The sequence below is a fragment of the Mixophyes fleayi genome, chromosome 11 (genome assembly GCF_038048845.1).
Source record: "Mixophyes fleayi isolate aMixFle1 chromosome 11, aMixFle1.hap1, whole genome shotgun sequence".
Lineage (NCBI taxonomy): Eukaryota > Metazoa > Chordata > Amphibia > Anura > Limnodynastidae > Mixophyes > Mixophyes fleayi.
In genome coordinates this window covers 84,687,940-84,710,318 of record NC_134412.1, presented here as the reverse complement: position 1 = coordinate 84,710,318, position 22,379 = coordinate 84,687,940, and the positions used below count along the sequence as shown (strand labels likewise).

Below are 22,379 nucleotides of genomic sequence, written 5' to 3'. Positions count from 1 at the left end.
TACAGCGCCGCGACAGTACAGTGCTGTTGTGTAGGGGCAATCTTTAGTGCCCGTTCGTTCGCGGAGGGGAGGGGTTTCTGGGGAACCAGAAACCCCTCCCCTGCGTGCGCCCCTGTAAATTGGCATGCATTTATATAATGCACAAAAAAAGCCACTGAAACATGACACTTTATTGAATGTGACTGACAATCGTACTAGGACCATAATTCTCCAGCTATGAGATTTAACAGATGCCGTGTGTATTAACCTGCCTGCAGCCTGAAACATTTCCCCAAGCCTGCAGCCTGTGATTCTTGGCCTCAATATGCATCTTTTTGTGTTCCCTGGCTGGCGGCTGCCTCCAATCTTGTCATCATTAAAAATCAGTTGTTTTCAACTGTGGAAAAATATAAATCATGAATAATTCATGGGTGGGAGGTTTCATGTCCTCGGTCTGAGTCACACAGACTGCATATTGATTACAGTCTTTTTGCAAGCGTGGTTTTTTTTGTTTTTTTTTAAATAACATAAATACATTTTTTGCATCAATTTTTGGATAGTTTAAACATTTTCAAGGAATTTCATACTAAGAGAGGTTCATAAATAATATTTTCAACTGGGTTTGAATAATTTCTTCACATATGAATATACGGCTTAGCAGTTATGCAAAATATGTGTTCGTTGTGCACAAAAGGAGTGAATCTGTACCCAAAAAATTAGCATATAAATCACATCCTACATACAGCCTGGAATGTACAACAGGATCTTCCCTGGGCGCAGTATAAATTCTGCACAGTTCATAGGTACCTTTAAATGGGAAATAATGGGGCAAATGTGCTTTACGTTTCTGTATTTAATTTTAAATGAATATAAAATTAATATATATATATATATATCCTCAAAAGCAACATCAGTGTATGTAAAATATTTGGATCAATCTACTTTTATATTTGGAGTGTAGTATTGTTATTATTGCAGATTTGTAAGGCGCCACAGTGCTCCTCAGCGCTGTACAGTAGGGAAAGCAGTATAAGGGACATACAAGGCAGACAGAATAAACACAGACATGAAAACAAAGGCTATGGAGGACCCTGCTCATTACAGAGCTTACATTCTAAGTGGAGGAGGGCACAGCTGATACAAGAGGAGCGAGTGTGGCTCAGAGTGGAGATTGGGACAGCTGTGAGGGTGTATTAGTGGTAATAGTGTTATCGGGGATAAGGTCACCTCTAAATAAGAGAGGGGTTTTCAAAGAGCATCTAAAGATTTGAAGGCTGTGGGAAAGTCTGATTAGGAGTGGTAGGGAATTCCATAAGTGGGGAGCAGCGCGGGAGGAGTTTTGTAGGCGGGAGTGAGAGGTGGTTACCAGAGATGAGACAAGGCGCAGGTCAGAGGTAGATCTAAGAGGGTGGGAGGGAGAGTATTTCGATATGAGATTTGAGATGTATGCAGGGGTGGTGTGTTAAGGGTTTTGTAGGTAAAGGTGAGTAATTTGAATTGGATTCTGGAGCACACGGAGCCAGTGTAGGGATTTGCAAAGTGGTGCAGCAGATGTGGAGCGGTGAGAGAGGAAGATCAGTCTTGGAGCAGCGTTTAGGATGGATTGAAGTTGGATATATGGGTGTCAGGAAAGCCAGATAGCAGGAGGTTGCAATAATCAAGAAGGGAGATGTTGAGGGAATGGATAAGAGTTTTGATAGCATGTTGAGTAAGAACAAGGTATATTCTGGCAATGTTTTTAAGGTGGACTCGACAGGACTGGGAGAGAGTCTGGATGTGAGGAAGCAGAGGATGAAATCAAGTGTGACACCAACCCAACTGGCTTGGGAGACTGAGGATATTGTGGTGTTATTGACAGTGAGGGTGATTTGATGGGAACTGGTGATTCTGGCAGGAGGGAAGATAATAAGCTCTGTTTTGGATATGTTGAACTTTAGGTAGCGTTGGGACATCCATGTGGAGATAATAATAATTAATGCCATCATTTGGAGCTGGAAAGTAGTGATATCACTCCTGTAAAATATCACTTATATTTGTAGAGGAGTGATGTCACATGACCAGGTGGGAGCGTTCCGTGACGGAATCTTTAGCGAAGGTAAAACACAGCTGGATAGAGCAATTTGCTCTGTTTCAAACTCAAGCCTGTTTATTATAAGAATTAATAATAACAAAAAAATACTGTAAAGTTTTTTTAGAAGTCACCAGGTAGTTCCGTGACCATATATAAAGCGCAAGGGAAAAGTGGGTGTGGGGTACATGACTAGTATATGTCTCTTACTGACTAAAGTGTAATAAAGTGATGGGCAATCTGATACACGTGTGTCTTTAGTTTGTAATAATCATATATATTTTTTTCTCGCTTCAAATGTCAAATTTGTGTTCAGTTTGTTCTGTCGTAAATCGCTATCTGGCAACACAAACTTTGTTGTCTTCTGTGGCGGTGTTCTTTTACTCTCTTTTTTTTTTTATTATTTTTTTATTCGTTTTCCTAGTTCATTTTACGCACTGACTTTTATAAGCGTTGGAGTTGTGCCACTGAAACAGATACATCTTTCTTTCTTTCTGCAAACGCTTTACAAGCTTTTTATGCCGTTCTCCCCTCCCAGCAATCTGGACGGCTTCCTGGAAGAATTTGCTGACATCTCTAAGGAAGACCAAATTAAAAAACTTCATGACTTATTAGGCCCTCACATGCTGCGGAGGCTGAAAGCAGATGTTTTTAAGAACATGCCAGCCAAAACAGAATTAATAGTACGAGTGGAGCTTAGCCAAATGCAAAAGTAAGTGAAATCCCGCGAGACATGAAACTGTAATCACTTTGCCTCCCGAGTTCTTATAATACTTGTAATGGTACAAGAACACATTATTTGTAATAAAATACGAAAAAAACATTTGTAAAAGTTGATTATTTGAAATTAGATCTTTTACATGTATTTATTTTAATGTGGATATCCTTAGATGACTGAAAGGAACTTTTCATGACCCTTCCCAAACTTATAGCGGCACCTTAGGGGTAGATTTACTGAAGCTTCTAAAAAGGAAAAGCGGAGGTGTTGCCCATAGCAACCATTCAGATTCTATTGTCATTTATCTAGTACATTCTAGAGAAGGATAGCTAGAATCTGATTGGTAGAAGCTTTAGTATATCTACTGCATGGTATTTTTCCATGTAATTGTCTCTTTGGGCTTGCATGTACTATATTCTTGCATTCAACATTGCCCCTGCATCACATTGAATACTGGTGGCTCAGTGGTTAGCACTTCTGCCTCACAGCACTGGGGTCATGAGTTCAATTCCAGACCATGGCCTTATCTGTGTGGAGTTTGTTTTTTTGGAGTGTGTCACGAAACCGGAGCACCTAGAGGAAACCCACGCAAACACATACAAACTCCTCACAGATAAGGCCATGGTCGGAAATTGAACTCATGACCCCAGTGCTGTGAGGCAGAAGTGCTAACCACTGAGCTACCAGTATTCAATGTGACACGTTTGACGTCAGCGCAGTGACCTACGGACGCAGAGTTTGTCCATCTTGAGGCTGTTTAACTCCGTAGCGGCTGATTCTTGACCCTGGCGGTACCCCTGCGGTCCTGTATTTTAGATCTGGGGATAGCAGCATTAGCTGATAGCCCGGGTCCATCATTTTTGGATGCTGCCATTTCCAATTGTCTAAGCGTCCATTGTTGTTCATTTTATTTAGTCATTTCGGTGTTTCTTATACCAATGCACATATATGTTTTCCAGGAAGTATTATAAATTCATTTTAACCAGAAATTTTGATGCGTTGAACTCCAAAGGAGGAGGAAACCAGGTGTCATTGCTGAACATCATGATGGACTTGAAGAAGTGCTGTAATCACCCCTATCTATTCCCTGTCGCTGCTATGGTAAGATCTCCATCTCCTGGGAGGTTTTTGGGAAATGTACTCTAGGGTGGTCTGAACCCTTAATCAGGCCCTGTCTAGATTAATCATACTTGCCTACTCTCCCGGAATCTCCGGGAGGCTCACGAAATTTGGGGAGTCCTCCCGGACTCCCGGAAGAGTAGACAAACCACCCAGGTCCTAATAACTGCCGAAATTCACGGCATTGAATATCGGGGGCGGCGCTTAATCATGACATTAAGCCCCACCCCCGCTATTCAATGCCGTGAAGCTGCTGGACAGATAACAGAAGGAAAGTGTTGACCGAAGTATTATTCTGTAATTTTAAAAGATTTCATTTTTTAAAATTTCATTTGTACGTAAGGTACTTCATAATTTTTTTTTTTTTCTTGATTAAAGGTTAAGCAGAAACTCTTTATTGTAAAATTCAGCTTGTCATCGTCTTTATTAAATCTTACCTCTCCGTTTAGGAAGCTCCGGTTTTACCAAATGGATCATACGATGGAAATTCTTTAGTAAAATCTTCGGGAAAATTGATGCTGCTACAGAAAATGTTAAGAAAGTTGAAAGATGGAGGACACAGAGTGCTGATTTTTTCTCAGGTACATCATTTTATATAGTACGTATGTATCCACATAAAAGATTTTATTTGTGAACACCAGTGACGGGAAGGATTTAAAAAAATAAAAAATAAAAATGACACAGTATTAACATTATCAACAAAATGTGAAAAAATTAAATATACTTAATTACATTGAAAATGTTCCTCCCATCGGTGTCCACAGCCAGGCCTGGTAAGAACAATCCCCTTACCCCGGTTACTCCCCTCCTCGCTGGCCCCACACTCGTTGTGACATCATTATATATCTGTGTGATGTCACACCAAAGTCAATGGATTTCTGGTCCAGAAAGAAAAATGAGCGAGTGAACAAAGGGTTATAATTATTTATTCTTGACCGAAAAAAACATTTAAAGAGGACATAAGGAGGAGAAAGATTTATTAAAGCTTGTTTACAGGTAACTGTGCCCGTAAAGCTGTAACCCTTACCAACCAATCAGAGATTTGCTTTCATTATCTAAGCTGTACTAGATAATACAGAGTTAAATTCTGATTGGTCGCTATTGGTTACAACACTTTGTGCGCGGTTCCCTGTGCACCTGTTTTCATAAAAGTTTAGAAGTGCCCAAACAAGGTCAGATCTTGCCCCACGCATGTGTGACGGCCATTTATAAAGAAGTTTCTTAGAAAATAAAACGAAGTTTAAATTGTCTTCAAATAATAAATATTAGCAGAAAATTGCAGGACAAGTCTTAACTGAGGCGCGGACACGCAGACATGCCGCAAATCTGTCTCAATCACTGTCTTAAGGCGCCGTTTTTGCAGTCTGTCACCAATGTAACCAGAACAGCGTATTGTCTTACGAGTATACCGTGTAAATATCACAGCTATGACGGTAGCAGTATAACACTTGTTCCAGGGAGTTCGTCAAGGATTTAAAAAAAAGGTTGTAGGGCATTTGGGAAATATGGGGAAAAAAAAATAAATTGTTATAAAAACAAATCCAACTTTTTGGTGCTTGGGCCAAATAACTCGGTCCTGTAAGACAGTCATATAACAGTCAGATTGGGACACGCGTCGGATCACAGACGTCAACTGACTTTCTGTCTTTTCCTGCTAGTCCTGATTTATATTTGATAGATCTGGATTTAGTGATGCTGAGTGACAGAGGGCATTTTGGGCCCACACACCGGCGATCTAATGCCAATTTGATCTAAATTAACAGTCGTAAGTGATGCATATAGAGTATGGGTTTGGAGACATCCCAATGGCCTTTACTTGTTTCACTGCTAAATCATCGAGCTCCAGGACAACATGAAACAGGAGATGTCAATTCCACAGCTGAGCAGGATTCCGGCAATTTAATATCTCAGAGGAACAGATAAAAGCAAGTGAAACCGAAAGTGTGGATAATGTTACATCTAATATTACTGTCACGCTGCACACATAAAACACACTCTTTGTTTTATAGATGACTAAAATGCTGGATTTACTTGAAGACTTCCTTGAGAATGAAGGATATAAGTACGAGCGGATAGACGGAGGAATCACCGGGGGGCTGCGTCAGGAGGCCATTGACAGGTTTAATGGTACTACTTTATTACACACAACTAATGTTGGTTTGTTGCAGTGTTGATGGGTTGGGTACATATTATTATACAATTTAATATAGTAATATAGTTATTTAATGCGTTATAATATTATTATTATTATTATTATTATTATTATTATTATTATTATAATAATAACATTTAAGTGTACCTTTCCTTCATGCAGCAGTTGTTCAACTTTAAAGGGAAGTTCAGTTTTGGGAAAAATATTATCGCCCACAACATTCCTGTTACCATCCTTAACCCCTATTACCCAATTTGCTCTATCCTGAGGACACCCCATTACCTGAAGCCGGGTGTTGCTCTGTGAACTCAGGTCAGGTGGATTCAGTCTGTCCAGCCCCCTCCCATACAGGGAGCAGACTCACCCCTCCACTGCACTGACAGGGGTGGGCAGGTGAGAAAGAGGAAGTTTGAGGCCTTTTTAAGTCCCACCTTGGGGAGTCTCCAAACTTGGGGAAAAGCTGGACCCCTGATGCTTCCAGAGGTTGTTCTCCTCTGTGCTGCTACGAACTGCCACAACAGTGCACCCTGACACCTACCCTACTCCCACCTATACTACCTGCACTAATGCACCCTCACACCTACCCTACTCCCACCTATACTACCTGCACTAATGCACCCTGACACCTACCCTACTCCCACCTATACTACCTGCACTAATGCACCCTCACACCTACCCTACTCCCACCTATACTACCTGCACTAATGCACCCTCACACCTACCCTACTCCCGCCTATACTACCTGCACTAATGCACCCTCACACCTACCCTACTCCCGCCTTTACTACCTGCACTAATGCACCCTCACACCTACCCTACTCCCACCTATACTACCTGCACTAATGCACCCTCACACCTACCCTACTCCCGCCTATACTGCCTGCACTAATGCACCCTCACACCTACCCTACTCCTACCTGCACTAATGCACCCTGACACCTACCCTACTCCCACCTATACTACCTGCACTAATGCACCCTCACACCTACCCTACTCCCACCTATACTACCTGCACTAATGCACCCTGACACCTACCCTACTCCCACCTATACTACTCCCACTAATGCACCCTCACACTTACCCTACTCCCACCTATACTATTCCCACTAATGCACCCTCACACCTATACTACTCCCACCTATACTACCCGCACTAATGCACCCTCACACCTACGATACTCCCGCCTATACTACCTACACTAATGCACCATTACACCTACCCTACTCCCACCTATACTACCTGCACTAATGCACCCTGACACCTACCCTACTCCCACCTATACTACCTGCACTAATGCACCCTCACACCTACCCTACTCCCGCCTTTACTACCTGCACTAATGCACCCTCACACCTACCCTACTCCCACCTATACTACCTGCACTAATGCACCCTCACACCTACCCTACTCCCGCCTATACTACCTGCACTAATGCACCCTCACACCTACCCTACTCCCGCCTATACTACCTGCACTAATGCACCCTCACACCTACCCTACTCCCACCTATACTACCTGCACTAATGCACCCTCACACCTACCCTACTCCCACCTATACTATTCCCACTAATGCACCCTCACACCTATACTACTCCCACCTATACTACCCGCACTAATGCACCCTCACACCTACGATACTCCCGCCTATACTACCTGCACTAATGCACCCTCACACCTACCCTACTCCCACCTATACTACCCACAGTAATGCACCCTCACACCTATACTACTCACACCTATACTACTCCCACTAACGCACCCTCACACTGACCCTACTCCCACCTATACTATTCCCACTAATGCACCCTCACACCTACGCTACTACCGCCTATACTACCTGCACTAATGTACCCTCACACCTACCCTACTCCCACCTATACTACCCGCACTAATGCACCCTCACACCTACCCTACTCCCACCTATACTACTCCCACTAATGCACCCTCACTCCTACCCTACTCCCGCCTATACTATTCACACTAATGCACCCTCACACCCACCCTACTCCCACCTATACTACTCACACTAATGCACCCTCACACCTACCCTACTCCCACCTATACTACCTGCACTAATGCACCCTCACTCCTACCCTACTCCCGCCTATACTATTCACACTAATGCACCCTCACACCCACCCTACTCCCACCTATACTACTCCCACTAATGCACCCTCGCACGACCCTACTCCCACCATTACTACCTGCACTAAATGCACCCTCACAGCTACCCTACTCCCACCTATACTACCTGCAGTAATGCACCCTCACACCTACCCTACTCCCACCTATACTACTCACACTAAGGCACCCTCACACCTACCCTACTCCCGCCTATACTACCTGCACTAATGCACCCTCACACCTACCCTACTCCCGCCTATACTACCTGCACTAATGCACCCTCACACCTACGCTACTACCGCCTATACTACCTGCACTAATGCACCCTCACACCTATACTACCTGCACTAATGCACCCTCACACAAACCCTACTCCCACCTATACTACTCACACTAAGGCACCCTCACACCTACCCTACTCCCACCTATACTACTCCCACTAATGCACCCTCACACCTACCCTACTCCCACCTATACTACTCACACTAATGCACCCTCACACCTACCCTACTCCCACCTATACTACTCACACTAATGCACCCTCACACCTACCCTACTCCCACCTATACTACTCACACTAATGCACCCTCACACCGTCCCAATCTCCACCCTGAGCCACACTCCCTCCTCCGATTAGAATGTAAGCTCTCAGGAGCAGAGTCCTCTCTGCCCTGTGTTTCCATGTCTGCATAGAGGGAAGCTGGAGAGATTTCTGTGCACATTATGAACTGAGCTTTATCGTGCTGACATTTTCCTCTCTCCTTTAGCTCCAGGTGCTCAGCAGTTCTGCTTTCTACTGTCCACCCGAGCAGGAGGACTGGGGATAAACCTGGCTACTGCTGACACAGTCATTATTTATGACTCTGACTGGAATCCGCACAACGACATACAGGTCATTCAATTATTTATTACTCATTTTCTGGGAGTCGTATGCAGCAGCTTCTTGTCTCTCTTTCCAAATATTTCAATCTGCTTGATTTGTGTGGGTTAAATAGTCAGCAGTCCTTGTAATCTACCATTAATATAGTAATCATTATTGGTAAAATATGCACTATTAGCGCTTTACACATTGAACACATGACTTGAGAGTTTGATAAATCGTTATTGGCCTGGAACACTGACGGAAAAAATACAAATAGACCACTTTATTCTTCTTTTTAAAACGTATGACCTACCAGGATGATCCACGGTTTAATAATTACATGTAAGTGAACTTGGCACAGATTTATTTTTTTTTAGACAAAATAAATACCTATCCGCTAAAGAAAGCTTCAGATAAAGTAAATTATGAAAAGGGAAAAGTGGAGGTGTTGCCCATAGCAACCAATCAGATTCTAGCTATCATGTTCTAGAATGCACTGGATAAATGATAGGAAAGTGGAGGTGTTGCCAATAGCAGCCAATCAGATTATAGCTATCATTTATCCAGTGCATTCTAGAACATGATAGCTAGAATCTGATTGGTTGCTATTGGCAACACCTCCACTTTCCTTTTTAACAGGTTTGATAAATCTAAGTCAGATAATTTAATGATTTGGTTGTATTAGGCCTAGAAGCACCCTCCCATATTAGTTGGATCATTCATTTATTTTTATTTTATGTTATATACCCTTTATCCACTTTAATTTGTTACATTGGTGGATCTAAGCACACACGGTTATTATGGCAGCTACAAAGTAATTGGGCCTTATCTAGAAGGGGCGACCTTTCACTGTTTCACTTTTTACCTGCATTGTATGGACCTCATTTAGAGTCGGACGCAAAGTCCGTTTTAGGCGCATCTTACCCAAAAACACTACCACGTATGTGCAGAAAGCACCACATCCGCCTGCATCATGGACGCAATTAACACTTGCGACAGCTTGCGACTCACTAGGAGAGAATGGGAGGAACACGGATTTGTGAAGGCGTGACCATGTAAATACATCCTAGTCGCAGTGAGGCGCAGACGCAACACACGTCAAAACAGGGCTAAAGCTGTGCGGCAGGAATTAGGTGGCGCAAGCGGTTAGCTAACTGCAGGAACTGCTCGCAGCTCGGTAGGGTATTAAGAGTTGGACGCAACTGGGGTTGCTTGCCACTCGTAATACCCTACCAAGCTGCGGCACACTCCCACTCCTACACTTCTTAAACGGACTTTGCGTCCGACTCTAAATGAGGTCCCATATGTTTAGTGTCTTCATTTTAGTAACAGAATTTATATAACATTGCAGTTGCTGTTACAGCGTGCGGTGTATCGCTCTTTCTTTGTTTCCTATACCAAAGAAAATGTTCTGCCTGAAACTGCGCCTGTCACCTGCGCAGAACGGAGGCAGCCAATTTGTAGTCTTAATATGCTATCAATAAAAAAAATTAAACAAATTACCTGTCCGAGTGATGTGTCCATATATTGTAAATTCATATCATATTGCCTGCCATTTAAGTAATTAAAATATATATGTCTGTCTGTCAGCCAGAAGGACACACATCGTTTTAGTAAGTACACCTTATTGCTATATAAGTTCTTTGCATTTGGTACCCTGTGGCTCGCCATAAAATGATAAGAACACGAGTTGTAGGAGGTATGGCTGAAAAGTGGCTCAGTATTGTGCTCCGTCGTCATACGTTGCTCATTGAGGATCCTTCCTTACAGGCATTCAGCCGAGCTCACAGAATCGGGCAGAACAAGAAGGTTATGATCTACCGGTTTGTCACACGAGCGTCGGTAGAAGAGAGAATCACCCAGGTGGCAAAGAGGAAGATGATGCTGACTCACCTGGTGGTCCGCCCGGGGCTTGGTTCTAAATCCGGCTCCATGTCGAAGCAGGAACTGGACGATATATTAAAGTTTGGAACCGAAGAGCTCTTCAAGGATGACGTGGAAGGTGAGGAAGAAGCATCATTTGAAAATCGTTGCCACCACATGACTATTTATTTGAATAAATTATTGTGCTTTTATTTTTTTGTATTACTATAAGCTTTTATTTTTATTTAAAATGTATGAAAGAAGATTACACAATAACATGTTCTCCTTTATATACAACAATATATATTCTTCTATCACACCCTACCATTGTTTTGACAAAAATACTTGATTTCTTTATTTTACTTTTATCTGCGTTTTGTAGCACGTATCTAACGGATTGTTTAACTGTCCCACTTCTTTATTGATGTTTTTGTGTCTTCCCTCCTTTTTACTGCAGATCATCATTGTAGCAACTTAACAGTGTACAAGAAAGCCGGTGAGCAGCTCTGTGATTGGATGGCACAAATGCAGCCAGAGCATTGGCTAGTGTGTAGCGTGACCCATCCCAGGCATGAAATATGCTGAACCGGTTGTTAGAAAGCAAAACCTATAAAAGGTCCCACAAAATTTGTTTATTGACGTAACAGGTGGTTGACAAACTCCTACAGAAGTCCAGAGTCGGCTCATAGATAGGAGCCATCACATTTAAGCAGGGCTTTCATAAATTTGAAATTGAACAATCAGGACGCCCATGTGACCAGATGTTTGCGCAGGTCCATAGAACCCGCCCTGTACGTCCTTCTAGGTGCCAAAAAACGGTAAACCGGTTGTTGGAACCTATTCCCAATTGAACTAGTAACTTGGTTTCATGGCGAGTGCCATTTTTTTTTTTGTCATACAAATTTATAGGGTATCAGCAGTCACTGACCCCCTTGTCTGTCTATCTCAAAGTCGTTGTGCCCAGCCTTACCCTGGTGGCATATGATTGGGTGTGAGCACCTCCCTGTTAATCATATGACACTGCTTGCCCCCCCAAACCTTTCTTGGCCAATCCTTATCAATACCAGGTATTGGTATGTGTCACAAGATGTGTGTGTACCCCCTAAGCTAAATAGAGATAATTATGCGGTCTTACATACTGTTTGTCTGACCGGACTTCGTATACTTACCTGAAATGTTATTTTATTTCACTGAACAGAGAGTACAGAATGCCGTCCGTTCAAGGCCATTCATTGCATGAGGCATGATGAGGTACTCATCCCAGGGGCACTACAATCCAGCTTCACACTTCGGCTGCTTCTGCTCCTTCCTCAGTCACCGCGCACACTGATTGCAGGAGAGTGCGGTGTGACAATCACCCGCTCTTCCTCCTGTGGTCCAGAGTCAGAGATCAGCAGCTGGGGGCGAACATGAGGCTTTGTTTTTATTTTTGGCTGCATTCTTTGCTTCTTCTTAAATACAAGACATAGTCTAATATAAACTGAGGCACCAACGGCATAGAATTTAATGACATGCAAATATTAAACGTTGGGTTGTTAAGACACAGCGGTAGGTAACATTTTGTTTTCTATCGTTTTTTTTAGACTCTATTATAGATATTACTCATCATAATACCGTAGATGCAGAAGACAATTGTTTTAGGGCTTTTCTTTATCATTGTGTTTTTGTTACTTGTATCGTCTTACGGTTCCGCCCACAAAATGTCTACCTCCCAGGGATGAATTTCTAATTCTCTTTAAAACTAGGGATCATTGATTGTATTCCGTGTAAACAGACAGGAAAAATGGCACATACTCTTTTGCCCTAATTTCACCACAATACCCACTTACTATAGTACATAAAGTGATGCTATGTGTATTTATAATATAATATTACTTTGGTTATTATTATTTATTTGTTGGTACTTCTGGCTTAATTGTTTTTATGTCACATTCAGTATTATAGACCTTATTTACGTCTGCCGTCACTGTATCAAACCTTCTAAAAATCATTAGTAGAGTTGTTACCCTTATCAGCCAATCAGATTCTATGAATCATTTATCTTCTACATTCTAGAATACGATGGCTAGACTGATTGGTTGCTACGGGCAACGCCTCCACTGTTCCTTTTCAGAAGGTTGATAACTCTATCCCTCTCTCTTAACATCCCCTTCATTTCCATTGCTTGACAAATAAAGTAAATTGTCACCACAGCTGCAAATGTAACGCGATCTTTAGCGTTGCAATGTTTTTTATTTGGTTTCCATATAATTCACTGTTTTTCCTGGAATTACGAACAAATAAATGGCCTCGACAGCCCTCTGAATTGGTGAACCACTGTTCCCGTTATGTCCTAGCAGATGACTGGCGGATGATGACGGCTGTAGTTTAGAAATAAAATATTCATTTGTAGATACCTGGTAACTAAGGGATCATTGTTGATGTCGTCCGCAGGCGACAACAAGGACGTTGAAGACAGCAGCGTCATACATTACGATGATCCCGCCATCTCCAAGCTGCTGGACCGAAACCAGGACGCCACCGAGGATACAGAAATCCAGAACATGAACGAATACCTGAGTTCTTTTAAAGTGGCTCAGTATGATGTGCGGGAAGAAGACGGAGTGGTAACGCATGTTCTCTTCATTTATTAGGAATAGAGTTCTCCTGCTTTTTTGTCATCTCTCCTTGTGCCTATGGTATTAGTTGGATAGAGTACCTCTTAAAAACCACTTTTGGCGCTGCGTCACCGCCGTCTGACTATCCAGCAGATAGTTCTGTGACGACAATAAAATAAACCGCTGAATGCAGGTACTCCTGCTCCAAGCAATGCCAGCAGCATCATTTTAACAATCGAACAAGCTAAATCTAATTAATACATATTCTATAAACTTTGAGTTTTCTCAGTTTAAGTTAAGTCAGTGTTTTAAAACATGATGAATATAATGACGTAACCATGTTGTGGTTTTTTTTTAACTGTATTGCTGAACATCAGGAGGAGGTTGAACGTGAAATTATAAAACAGGAAGAGAACGTAGATCCAGATTATTGGGAGAAGCTGCTTCGCCATCATTATGAACAGCAGCAAGAAGATCTGGCCCGGAATCTCGGGAAAGGAAAACGCATTCGCAAGCAAGTCAACTACAACGATGCTTCGCAGGAGGACCAAGGTTCTGTCTCTTGTGCTAGTCATTAAATCATAATCATTCTGTACTTAGCAGTGACTTCCTGAGGCCACGTTGAGACACTAAGTGCCACAAGCCCTAACAAAAACACACTATTATAGTAACGCCCTTTCTTGTTCTTTGTGGGACAGTTTAACGTCCCAGAATCCAGCTTCTTCTCTCTTTGAAACCTTGGTCATTTCATGAAAATGAAGGACACCTCGGTGTTAGCCTGGTCGGCTGTTCTACCTCCCATTGTTGCGCTGTTAGGCGCCCAAGGTGTTTAATTAAACCTGCAGACCGGTCAGCCCACCAGTTGTCCATCTAAAAATTTTAGGTGTCTGCAAGCCTTTGTTTCCGTCAGTATGGACTCCATTAGCGCTAGGAGCCAATCCAGTTAAAGGGGGCAAACTTGCATCCTGGTAAAACCGTGCAAAGGGTGCAAATGTAATTTCTCACGACCCCCTTCGAACTCTAAATGTGTTCACAGATTTTAAACACCCTAACTGTAGATGGGGCCTTATAATGATGTATCTATTTGCCCATTTTAAATGTTACCTATATCATTTGAATTGTTGACATTTTGTTAAAGACCAACTAAATGTAAAAAAAACAATTCAAGAGATTCAAAATACGAATATGTTCAGTAAAGATTTAATTTAATCAGCACCAAATTCATAAAACTCTAAGATCATCACTGTCCTAAAAATCAGTGAAATTTCAAGTGAAAGTGGAAGGTGATTATCCACGGTCCCAATTTTATTTCCCTGTCTTTAACACCACACCGGAATTTTTACATTCTCGCAGAATGGCAAGACGAACTGTCTGATAACCAGTCAGAATATTCCATCGGTTCAGAGGACGAAGACGAAGACTTTGAAGAGAAGCCTGAAGGTCAGAGTGAGTTCAACTTTTTACTTTAACTACGTATGGATCATCTAAAGGACCATAAAACAGAAAAGGGGAATTTTCATAGAGAAATGGTTGCGTATGTTGCTCAGATTTCAGGTTAGATGTGAAGATTTGGGAAACACATTTCTCTAGATGCTACTGAGAAGGGACAATTGTGCATCTGAAATCGGGGTTTGTCAATCAAAGACCCCCTAATGTCTGTAAATATTTACTAAGCCAGAGCAACGGTGCTTTACATATCACTCTTTTCTTGGAAATGTTGTAGTAGCACTGTAGGGTTTTGAACAGAGATGCATCTTGCACTGTATTTTTGGCAGAGTTTTTCAGAGGAGACGGCTTGGAGCCTTGGTATAGAATAATTATTTTTAGAACATGTCATGTTTGTTTAATGATGAAATCTTTCTTTGTTTCTTTCCCTAAGGTGGGAGGAGACAATCTCGTCGTCAACTTAAGAGTGACAGAGACAAGCCCCTCCCACCTCTTCTGGCGCGGGTCGGAGGGAACATTGAGGTACATGGACAATGGGGCGTGTGTTTGTTTTTTAAACTGTTTATTTTCAAAATTTCGAATACAAATATGAGCAAATAGCAGAAAATGGTTTGGTAGGTGGACGGGGAAAAAGGGAGTTGGGAGGGAGTAAGGAATTTTTGGTACCTGTGAAAGGGAGTACCTAGGCGAGGTATGCAAGGAAAAGTTCCAGTGAGGGGCTCAACTACCTAAATAGACATGTTGTGATGGCCAACTGGGGGGGTGGTTATATAATTATGTGGTGCTGGGTGGAACGAAAGTGAAACTAGGATAGCCAAGGAGCCCAGACCTGATGGAATATATCATCCTTATCATCTAAAAGATAAGTAATCTTCTCCATCCGGGCAATAAACCAAATATACAACTTTAGGGCAGAAATGGGGGAGAGGGTTGCTCTGTTTCCAAGTCTTGGCAATCAGGCATCGGTGAGACTATAAGAGGTCAGTTTTGCTGATTGTTTATCAGCACCTTGAAGTGGGTGACAGAGGAGGAAAGACCAAGAAATGAGATTGAGAGGTGAGAAGCTCTCTGATTAAACTTAGTCCTGTAGTAACAAAATGTGTAAAGAATGAACACTAAAATTCTTTTTTGTTTGTTTTAAGGTTCTTGGGTTTAATGCTCGGCAGCGTAAGGCTTTCTTAAACGCTATAATGAGATGGGGAATGCCTCCACAGGACGCCTTTAATTCCCACTGGCTGGTCCGTGACCTCCGAGGGAAGAGCGAGAAAGAATTTAGGTAAAGTGTCTCCATTCCTGAGTCCTCTACGGTACACATAGATAAAGGAGCATTGATGCGGCACCAGTCCTATATCAATGAATAGAAATCAAAATGATAAATCAAATGTTTATTCATAGATAAAAAGAAATACTATCGGTGACCTACAAATACATTTGGTAGATCGTCCTCAGTTAGTTTTCGTTTTACAACGAGGTTTCTTAAAGGAGCAGCGAACTTGATATTTTGTTTTGCAGAGTTGTATGTGGTGAGCGTCCAATTGTCTTTTCCGTGTATCAGTTGATTGTATCTACAATACTTACAAGTCTTTATCATTTTCAGTTTACCTTATGTTGGTGTAGAAGCTGTCTCCCACTAGGGGGCAGCAATGTTTCATTTTATACGGTGATTTAGTTATTTACAGGGTATAGATGATTGCCTGTCTGTGATTATTCTTTGAGTTTAAGCTTTAATTGAGGTCATGCTTCTTAGATGCATCAGTTTCTTTAAGACAATTGCAAGTTTTAGAGAGATTTAAAATGCATAATTGTTATATTCTTTCTTTATGCCATACATACATACATACATACATACAATTGCTTTAGAAGACTTTTCTTTCGGCTTAATGTGCAGTAAACTTCATTTCAAATAAGGTATCAACAAGTTAAACCGCTAACACAGTTGATCATTCAACTACACTTGTTCTGTTTCCACAGCACTTAGGCTTTATAATGATGATTACTAGTGTTTTGTGCGATCTGCTAGTTTCGTCTGCTACGTGTCTGCAGCTCTGTTGTGTTTTGCCTATCCAGTTTGTACCCATGACTGCTGCGTGGGTAAATATGTGTAAAGTCCTCTCCGCTCTTAAAGATCTACATCTTTTCAGTCATACGAGCATCTCTAACATTTATTACACCCTCATTTAACGAAAAAAAATTGTGAAAATTATTTAAGCATTTATAAGGCAAAGTGTATTAATATAGGCACTAGCCGGTGAAATAGGCATTTATAGGCACAATAAAAGTAGCATATCCTCTTCACAAATCATCTGTTACAGATTTCCCCCCCCCCGACAGCTTACATTTTCCGTTGTCCTCAGTCTGACCATGACAAAAATAATCTTACAATCTTTGTGGAGACAATTGGGACAGACATAATAGTTGAGGAAGGGGGTGGGAGGGCTGGCGGGCAGGGTTGTGGGTCATCCACAGTGCCAGCATTTTATTTACATTTATAGAGCGAGCTATTGTCCTGTGTCTTCATTTTTGGTTAAAGGTGACCGAGAGGCTGGCTGTATTTTTCCTCTGTGTAATAACAGGATCACCCCTCATAGGCACAACTTTATCTCAAACATATGTAGTACTGATAAACTCCTGAAACTGCTACGTGTAGATTTCTGAATGTTATTAGTCGCACTTTTATATAAATCAACTTTTGGGTTCACCACCCGCTGAGATGAGCATTGCAGACATGCGGGTGGTTCATATTTGGTGGAAGCAAAAGGGATCTGTCGCTTGTCATTAAACGTAGCCACGGCTATCCCATGAAATGACTTCCACGTTCCAGATACGGAACACCACGGATGTCTTGGTTGTTAAAGTAACAAGGAGAGGTCCAATGGTGGGAACTGATCTGACCGCTGTATTGTAGGGTCTACACACTAGGCTTGAAGGTGGAGGACCTCTAAGTTTGAATAGGACAGAGGGTGAATGAGGCTACGTGAAACTAATCATTCAATAGAAATCCCAGGAAACGTTTATTTTTTTTTGAGACTGGGGTAGATACGGGTGAAATTTGGCGATGACTACCAGAGATGAGACTCAGGTAGATAAGGCCTGAAACACACACAGGAAGAGGTAACTGCCCGGTAGAGGAACAGAACACTGTGTCGCAGGTAGAATGTTTTGGTGGTGATTTGCTTCCACACGGTCTGTTGGTATATTTTAAATGGCTTCATTTTTCAGGGCGTACGTGTCTCTATTTATGAGACACCTCTGTGAACCGGGGGCAGACGGAGCAGAAACCTTTGCCGACGGGGTTCCTAGAGAAGGACTTTCCAGGCAGCACGTCCTGACCAGAATTGGAGTCATGTCACTGGTTCGAAAGAAGGTGGGTGAGTAAATGTTTACACTAACAATGAAGGTACACTGTGCTGTTGACCTTAGTGTATTCATATGGTTAATATGGTTATGTGTGTATGGAATGGAAGATCGATTTTTACTTATTTTTCTTGCTTTTTTCTTTTCCTCCTTACCCCTTTCTGGAATCTACTTTACATCGGCAACCTAGTACATCTCCTTTAATTAAACTAAAAATATGTTTTATTGTTAAAAAAAAAAAAGTTTATGTTGTTGGCTGTCTTTAAGAAGAATACTGTGCATCTAAAAGATTCAATCACTATTCTACTCTAACTGCAGTGTCAGTCATTATGACACTGCTGGCTGATGGGAGGAGCAAATGTCTCCTTTGCTTACATAACCTCCCTTTAGAGAAGGGACATTTGCTATTATATGAAAACATGTAATTAGTATCCAAAATATAATGGTTTTGTTGAGCATATTTGTTTCTTTTATAACTCCGAAACCTGACCGTTCCTCTGGGTTCAGTAACACATAAATGCTTTCTGCTGTCTGTCCTAGAAGAGAGTCGAATAAACAACTTTTGATAATAAACCATATGACCTGTTTGTATCCTCTAAGGTCCAAGAGTTTGAACAAGTGAATGGCAAGTACAGTACCCCGGATATGATCCCCGAGGGTGCCGAGATTAAGAAATGTTTTGACATTGTTTCATCAGATCCCAACACGCCGGTTCCAGCGAGTCCTGCTCCTATTCAGCCGGGGGCAGCCCCGATACCAGGTACACTGCATTTATCATTCTATTCCTCGGATGAAACGAAATGCACCACTTAAATATCTGCAACAACCTCATTAAAGGCTCACACTAAGAATAAACACAACTAGCATACTACCTTTCTTTAATTTACACTATAAACCTGTTGGTACATTAAAATGTTGAAATTGATGTAATTTTTTCAATTTTCCTGTGTAACTGTGTCACTGTTAAAGGACCTGTGGTAGCGCCTTACATGCGCACGCTATCCTCTTATTCTGTTCTTAGATACACTCGCTATAAAACTCCCACTTTTATGCACTTTTCCTTACACAGTGTTGCCTTACTCAGTCTTTTGACCACACTTAATAACACAAGTTTTACAGAACTATTTATCCAATAATCACTGTATCTCAGCAGTACTTCACAGTATATATTCGTTATAAATAATCAATACTCACAACATATGTATGTATTTAAAATCAAAGTATTTTACTGTTAACACAGAAAAGCTTGTATTCACAATTCACACATATATCATAACGTTGTTCAACATAACGTAGTATATCAATGTAACATTAACCCTAGGTTCACCACCGTACCGCCCGGCGCTCGCTCCCCTTCATAGTCCCCCTGTTGTCGGAAGCCCGACTAAGTAAAAGCTACCTGTCCCTAGATTTGGTGGTGAACTAAAAAAAAAATAAAGAGGGAGAGAGAAAGACCCCGATAATTTTTAACTCTCTATTCCTCTCCCTACCAACTATGGAGGAGATAAAAAAAAAACCTCTTATGTTATTGGCGCACAACAGGAAAAAACCTCCTAGAGGGGGGAACCATAGTGGAAAAAAAAAACACCCTTCCCCGAGGGTGTGAAGAGCAGGAGAGAAGAAAGGAGAAGAGGAAAAGAGAAAAAGGCACAAAGGAATAATAAAAAAGCAAAGGCATTCATGTAAAACAGATCCCATGCCCGCAAAGTCCATAATGCCCGCAAAGTCTATACCCCCCCTTTCTTTAATAGTTCATCATTTGTTGTCCTTTAGTCTTCATGTGTTATGTAGTTATGTAATGAGAACTATTATGGGATGAATGAGAAAATGATACTTTGGCATCATGTTCCAGCTTGATTGTAGCTGGATTCCCAGAAAGTTTCTGCAGTATGCCTTCTTCCTTCCCGAAGTCGAGCATCCAATTCTTGAGTTCTGAACCAAAACTAAACAGAATTTTCTGAAGCCTCACAGTAGTATCTGGATGGGTACCTAGTCGCTTCTCTAGGGTCGCTGGCGTTCTTCCCATCTCCTCCGCCACATCCACACCTACAGTGGGAGAAAGAGTACAAAATGCTCCTCGGAGGAGTGTCCCTCTTGGAGCGCTGTTAGTTGCATATACAGTACAAGATGTAATCGGGGTAGGGCTTTAGGATTTTCCTTTCCTTACATTTTGGTTCTCAATGATCAGTTAAAACTCCTTTTTTTTATTTTATTTTATTTTATTTTATTTGGAAGGGGTATGATTTCTCAATCTACCCATCTCAATGAGCACAGAAGCACTCTATTCAGTTAAGGAGGTTTGCGTGGTTTTAACTTGATCAACGTGGACCCAGAGAACTTTACGTCTTCTCCGAGAGTCTTTCTTTGTAGTCGTTGGCCTTTGTACTTTTAGCATTGTATCACCCAGGACTTCAAGGACCTGATATGGTCCCTCCCAGTTTGCATCCCAGGGACCTGCCTTATGGAATGTCTTGATCATTACCAGACTATCTATTGAAGGCATGGGAGTCTCCCCCTGTAGATAGGGTTTGTTCAGCCGGATGGCTGCGTATGGCAGCAGTTCCTTCAGGTTATTTTGTAAGAACACATCTCTGGCAATCGCCTCTTTGATGGGGTTTGACAACCGTGGTCCATTGGGGAAGCAAAGTGGCATTCTGCGATCAGTCATGAGCTCAAATGGGGCGATCCCTGTTGTAGTTGCCTCAGTTGCCCGAATACCCGTCAGTATTGCGGGCAGAGCTGTCACCCAAGAGGAGCCCTTCTCTAACCGTGTCTTTGTCAAACGAGATTTGATTGTTCGATTCATTCGTTCTACTATTCCTGCTGCCTGGGGATGATACGGTACATGAAATCGCTGTTTTATGTCCAGTAGTTCACAAAGCGCTTTCATGACCTTGCCAGTAAAATGTGTTCCCCGATCAGATTCAACGATCCTGGGAACTCCCCAACGTGACAGAATCTGTTCCCATAAAACCCTTGCTGTGGTAGTAGCAGAGTCATTTACAGTTGGAATGGAAACCCATTTTGAAAATACATCCACCACTACCAAGGCATACCGACAATTACAACTGCCAGGTGGTAGTGATCCTATAAAATCTATCTGTAGGGCAGCCCAGGGTCCTTCTGCAGGGGACACACGCTGTAGAACCGGCTTGAGAGCTGGAGCTCTGGGGTTCACTTGTGCACACACAAGACACTGTTGAGTGACAATTTCCACTGTCTTTGACATCCCTGACTAGTATACTTTGTCCTTTAAGAGGGACATGAACTTATCTCGGCCAGGGTGTCAGAGGAGCTGATGGTTGAGTCTTGTCAGCTTTACCTGAAGATGTGTAGGAACAACTGGCAGGGGTTCTGAACCCTCATTGTTCGTATGACACAGGATGCCCTCTTTGATTGACCAGGGATCTTGTGGCATGGTAATGTGGGGTATAAGAAGAGGATCCTTTGCTTGTTCCTCTTCAAATGACATTGGGCTTTCATCCAGAGTCTTGTTTCGTATCATCACTTTATAGGATGATACTTCCTTGTAATCTGGGTCTCGGAAATACCCAGATAAGGAAGCCAGTTTGGCTGCTTCGTCTGCAGAGTTATTGCCCAGGACAAGGGGATCATTCCCTTTCTGGTGAGCAGGAACTTTAATGATCGCAGCCTCTTCAGGATGCATCATTCCCCATTCCCATAACTCTTTGAGCACTGACTGGCTGTCCACAAATCCGCGCCTGTGCCAGGTATCCAAGTGTAATGTCAGGGACCGAACTACATATGAGCTGTCGCTATATATAGTACGTGGTCCTGAAGGTTGGAGTAGTAAGGCTTCCTTTACTGCCTCCAATTCTGTCCTTTGTGCTGACAGGTGACCAGGTAATTTAACAACTCTGAAGCCCTGTAGTCTTATCCAAGACTGCATAACCCGTCACATATTTCCCATCCGTGTGAGACCGAGACCCATTAACAAAGATGACTCGGTCATCCGGGTGTGTTGTTTGTCTAAACAAAGTCATTGTTTCATCATATGACATTTGTCCACAGTCGTGTTCCGTCCCTGCTCTGTTTAGCAGTTGGGACAATACATATTTGGCTTTGTGAAAGCCCAC

At 42.2% G+C, this 22,379-nt stretch overlaps 1 protein-coding gene across 4 annotated transcripts in view; it reads left to right on the top strand.

Moving 5' to 3' along the window:
- Positions 1-22,379, top strand: part of CHD5 (chromodomain helicase DNA binding protein 5) — a 142,458-nt gene that overhangs the window by 89,476 nt on the left and 30,603 nt on the right. For 3 of the 4 annotated variants that reach the window (XM_075190056.1, XM_075190058.1, XM_075190055.1), the window contains exons 18-31: positions 2,586-2,759; positions 3,725-3,866; positions 4,334-4,465; positions 5,894-6,011; positions 8,928-9,052; positions 10,793-11,024; positions 11,343-11,381; positions 13,319-13,491; positions 13,860-14,034; positions 14,836-14,928; positions 15,362-15,450; positions 16,071-16,204; positions 18,148-18,292; positions 18,883-19,042. In XM_075190056.1, the coding sequence (XP_075046157.1) occupies positions 2,586-2,759; positions 3,725-3,866; positions 4,334-4,465; positions 5,894-6,011; positions 8,928-9,052; positions 10,793-11,024; positions 11,343-11,381; positions 13,319-13,491; positions 13,860-14,034; positions 14,836-14,928; positions 15,362-15,450; positions 16,071-16,204; positions 18,148-18,292; positions 18,883-19,042 (1,931 nt within the window). The remainder of the gene's footprint in view (positions 1-2,585; positions 2,760-3,724; positions 3,867-4,333; positions 4,466-5,893; positions 6,012-8,927; positions 9,053-10,792; positions 11,025-11,342; positions 11,382-13,318; positions 13,492-13,859; positions 14,035-14,835; positions 14,929-15,361; positions 15,451-16,070; positions 16,205-18,147; positions 18,293-18,882; positions 19,043-22,379) is intronic. The other variant, XM_075190057.1, reaches the window with a different exon arrangement.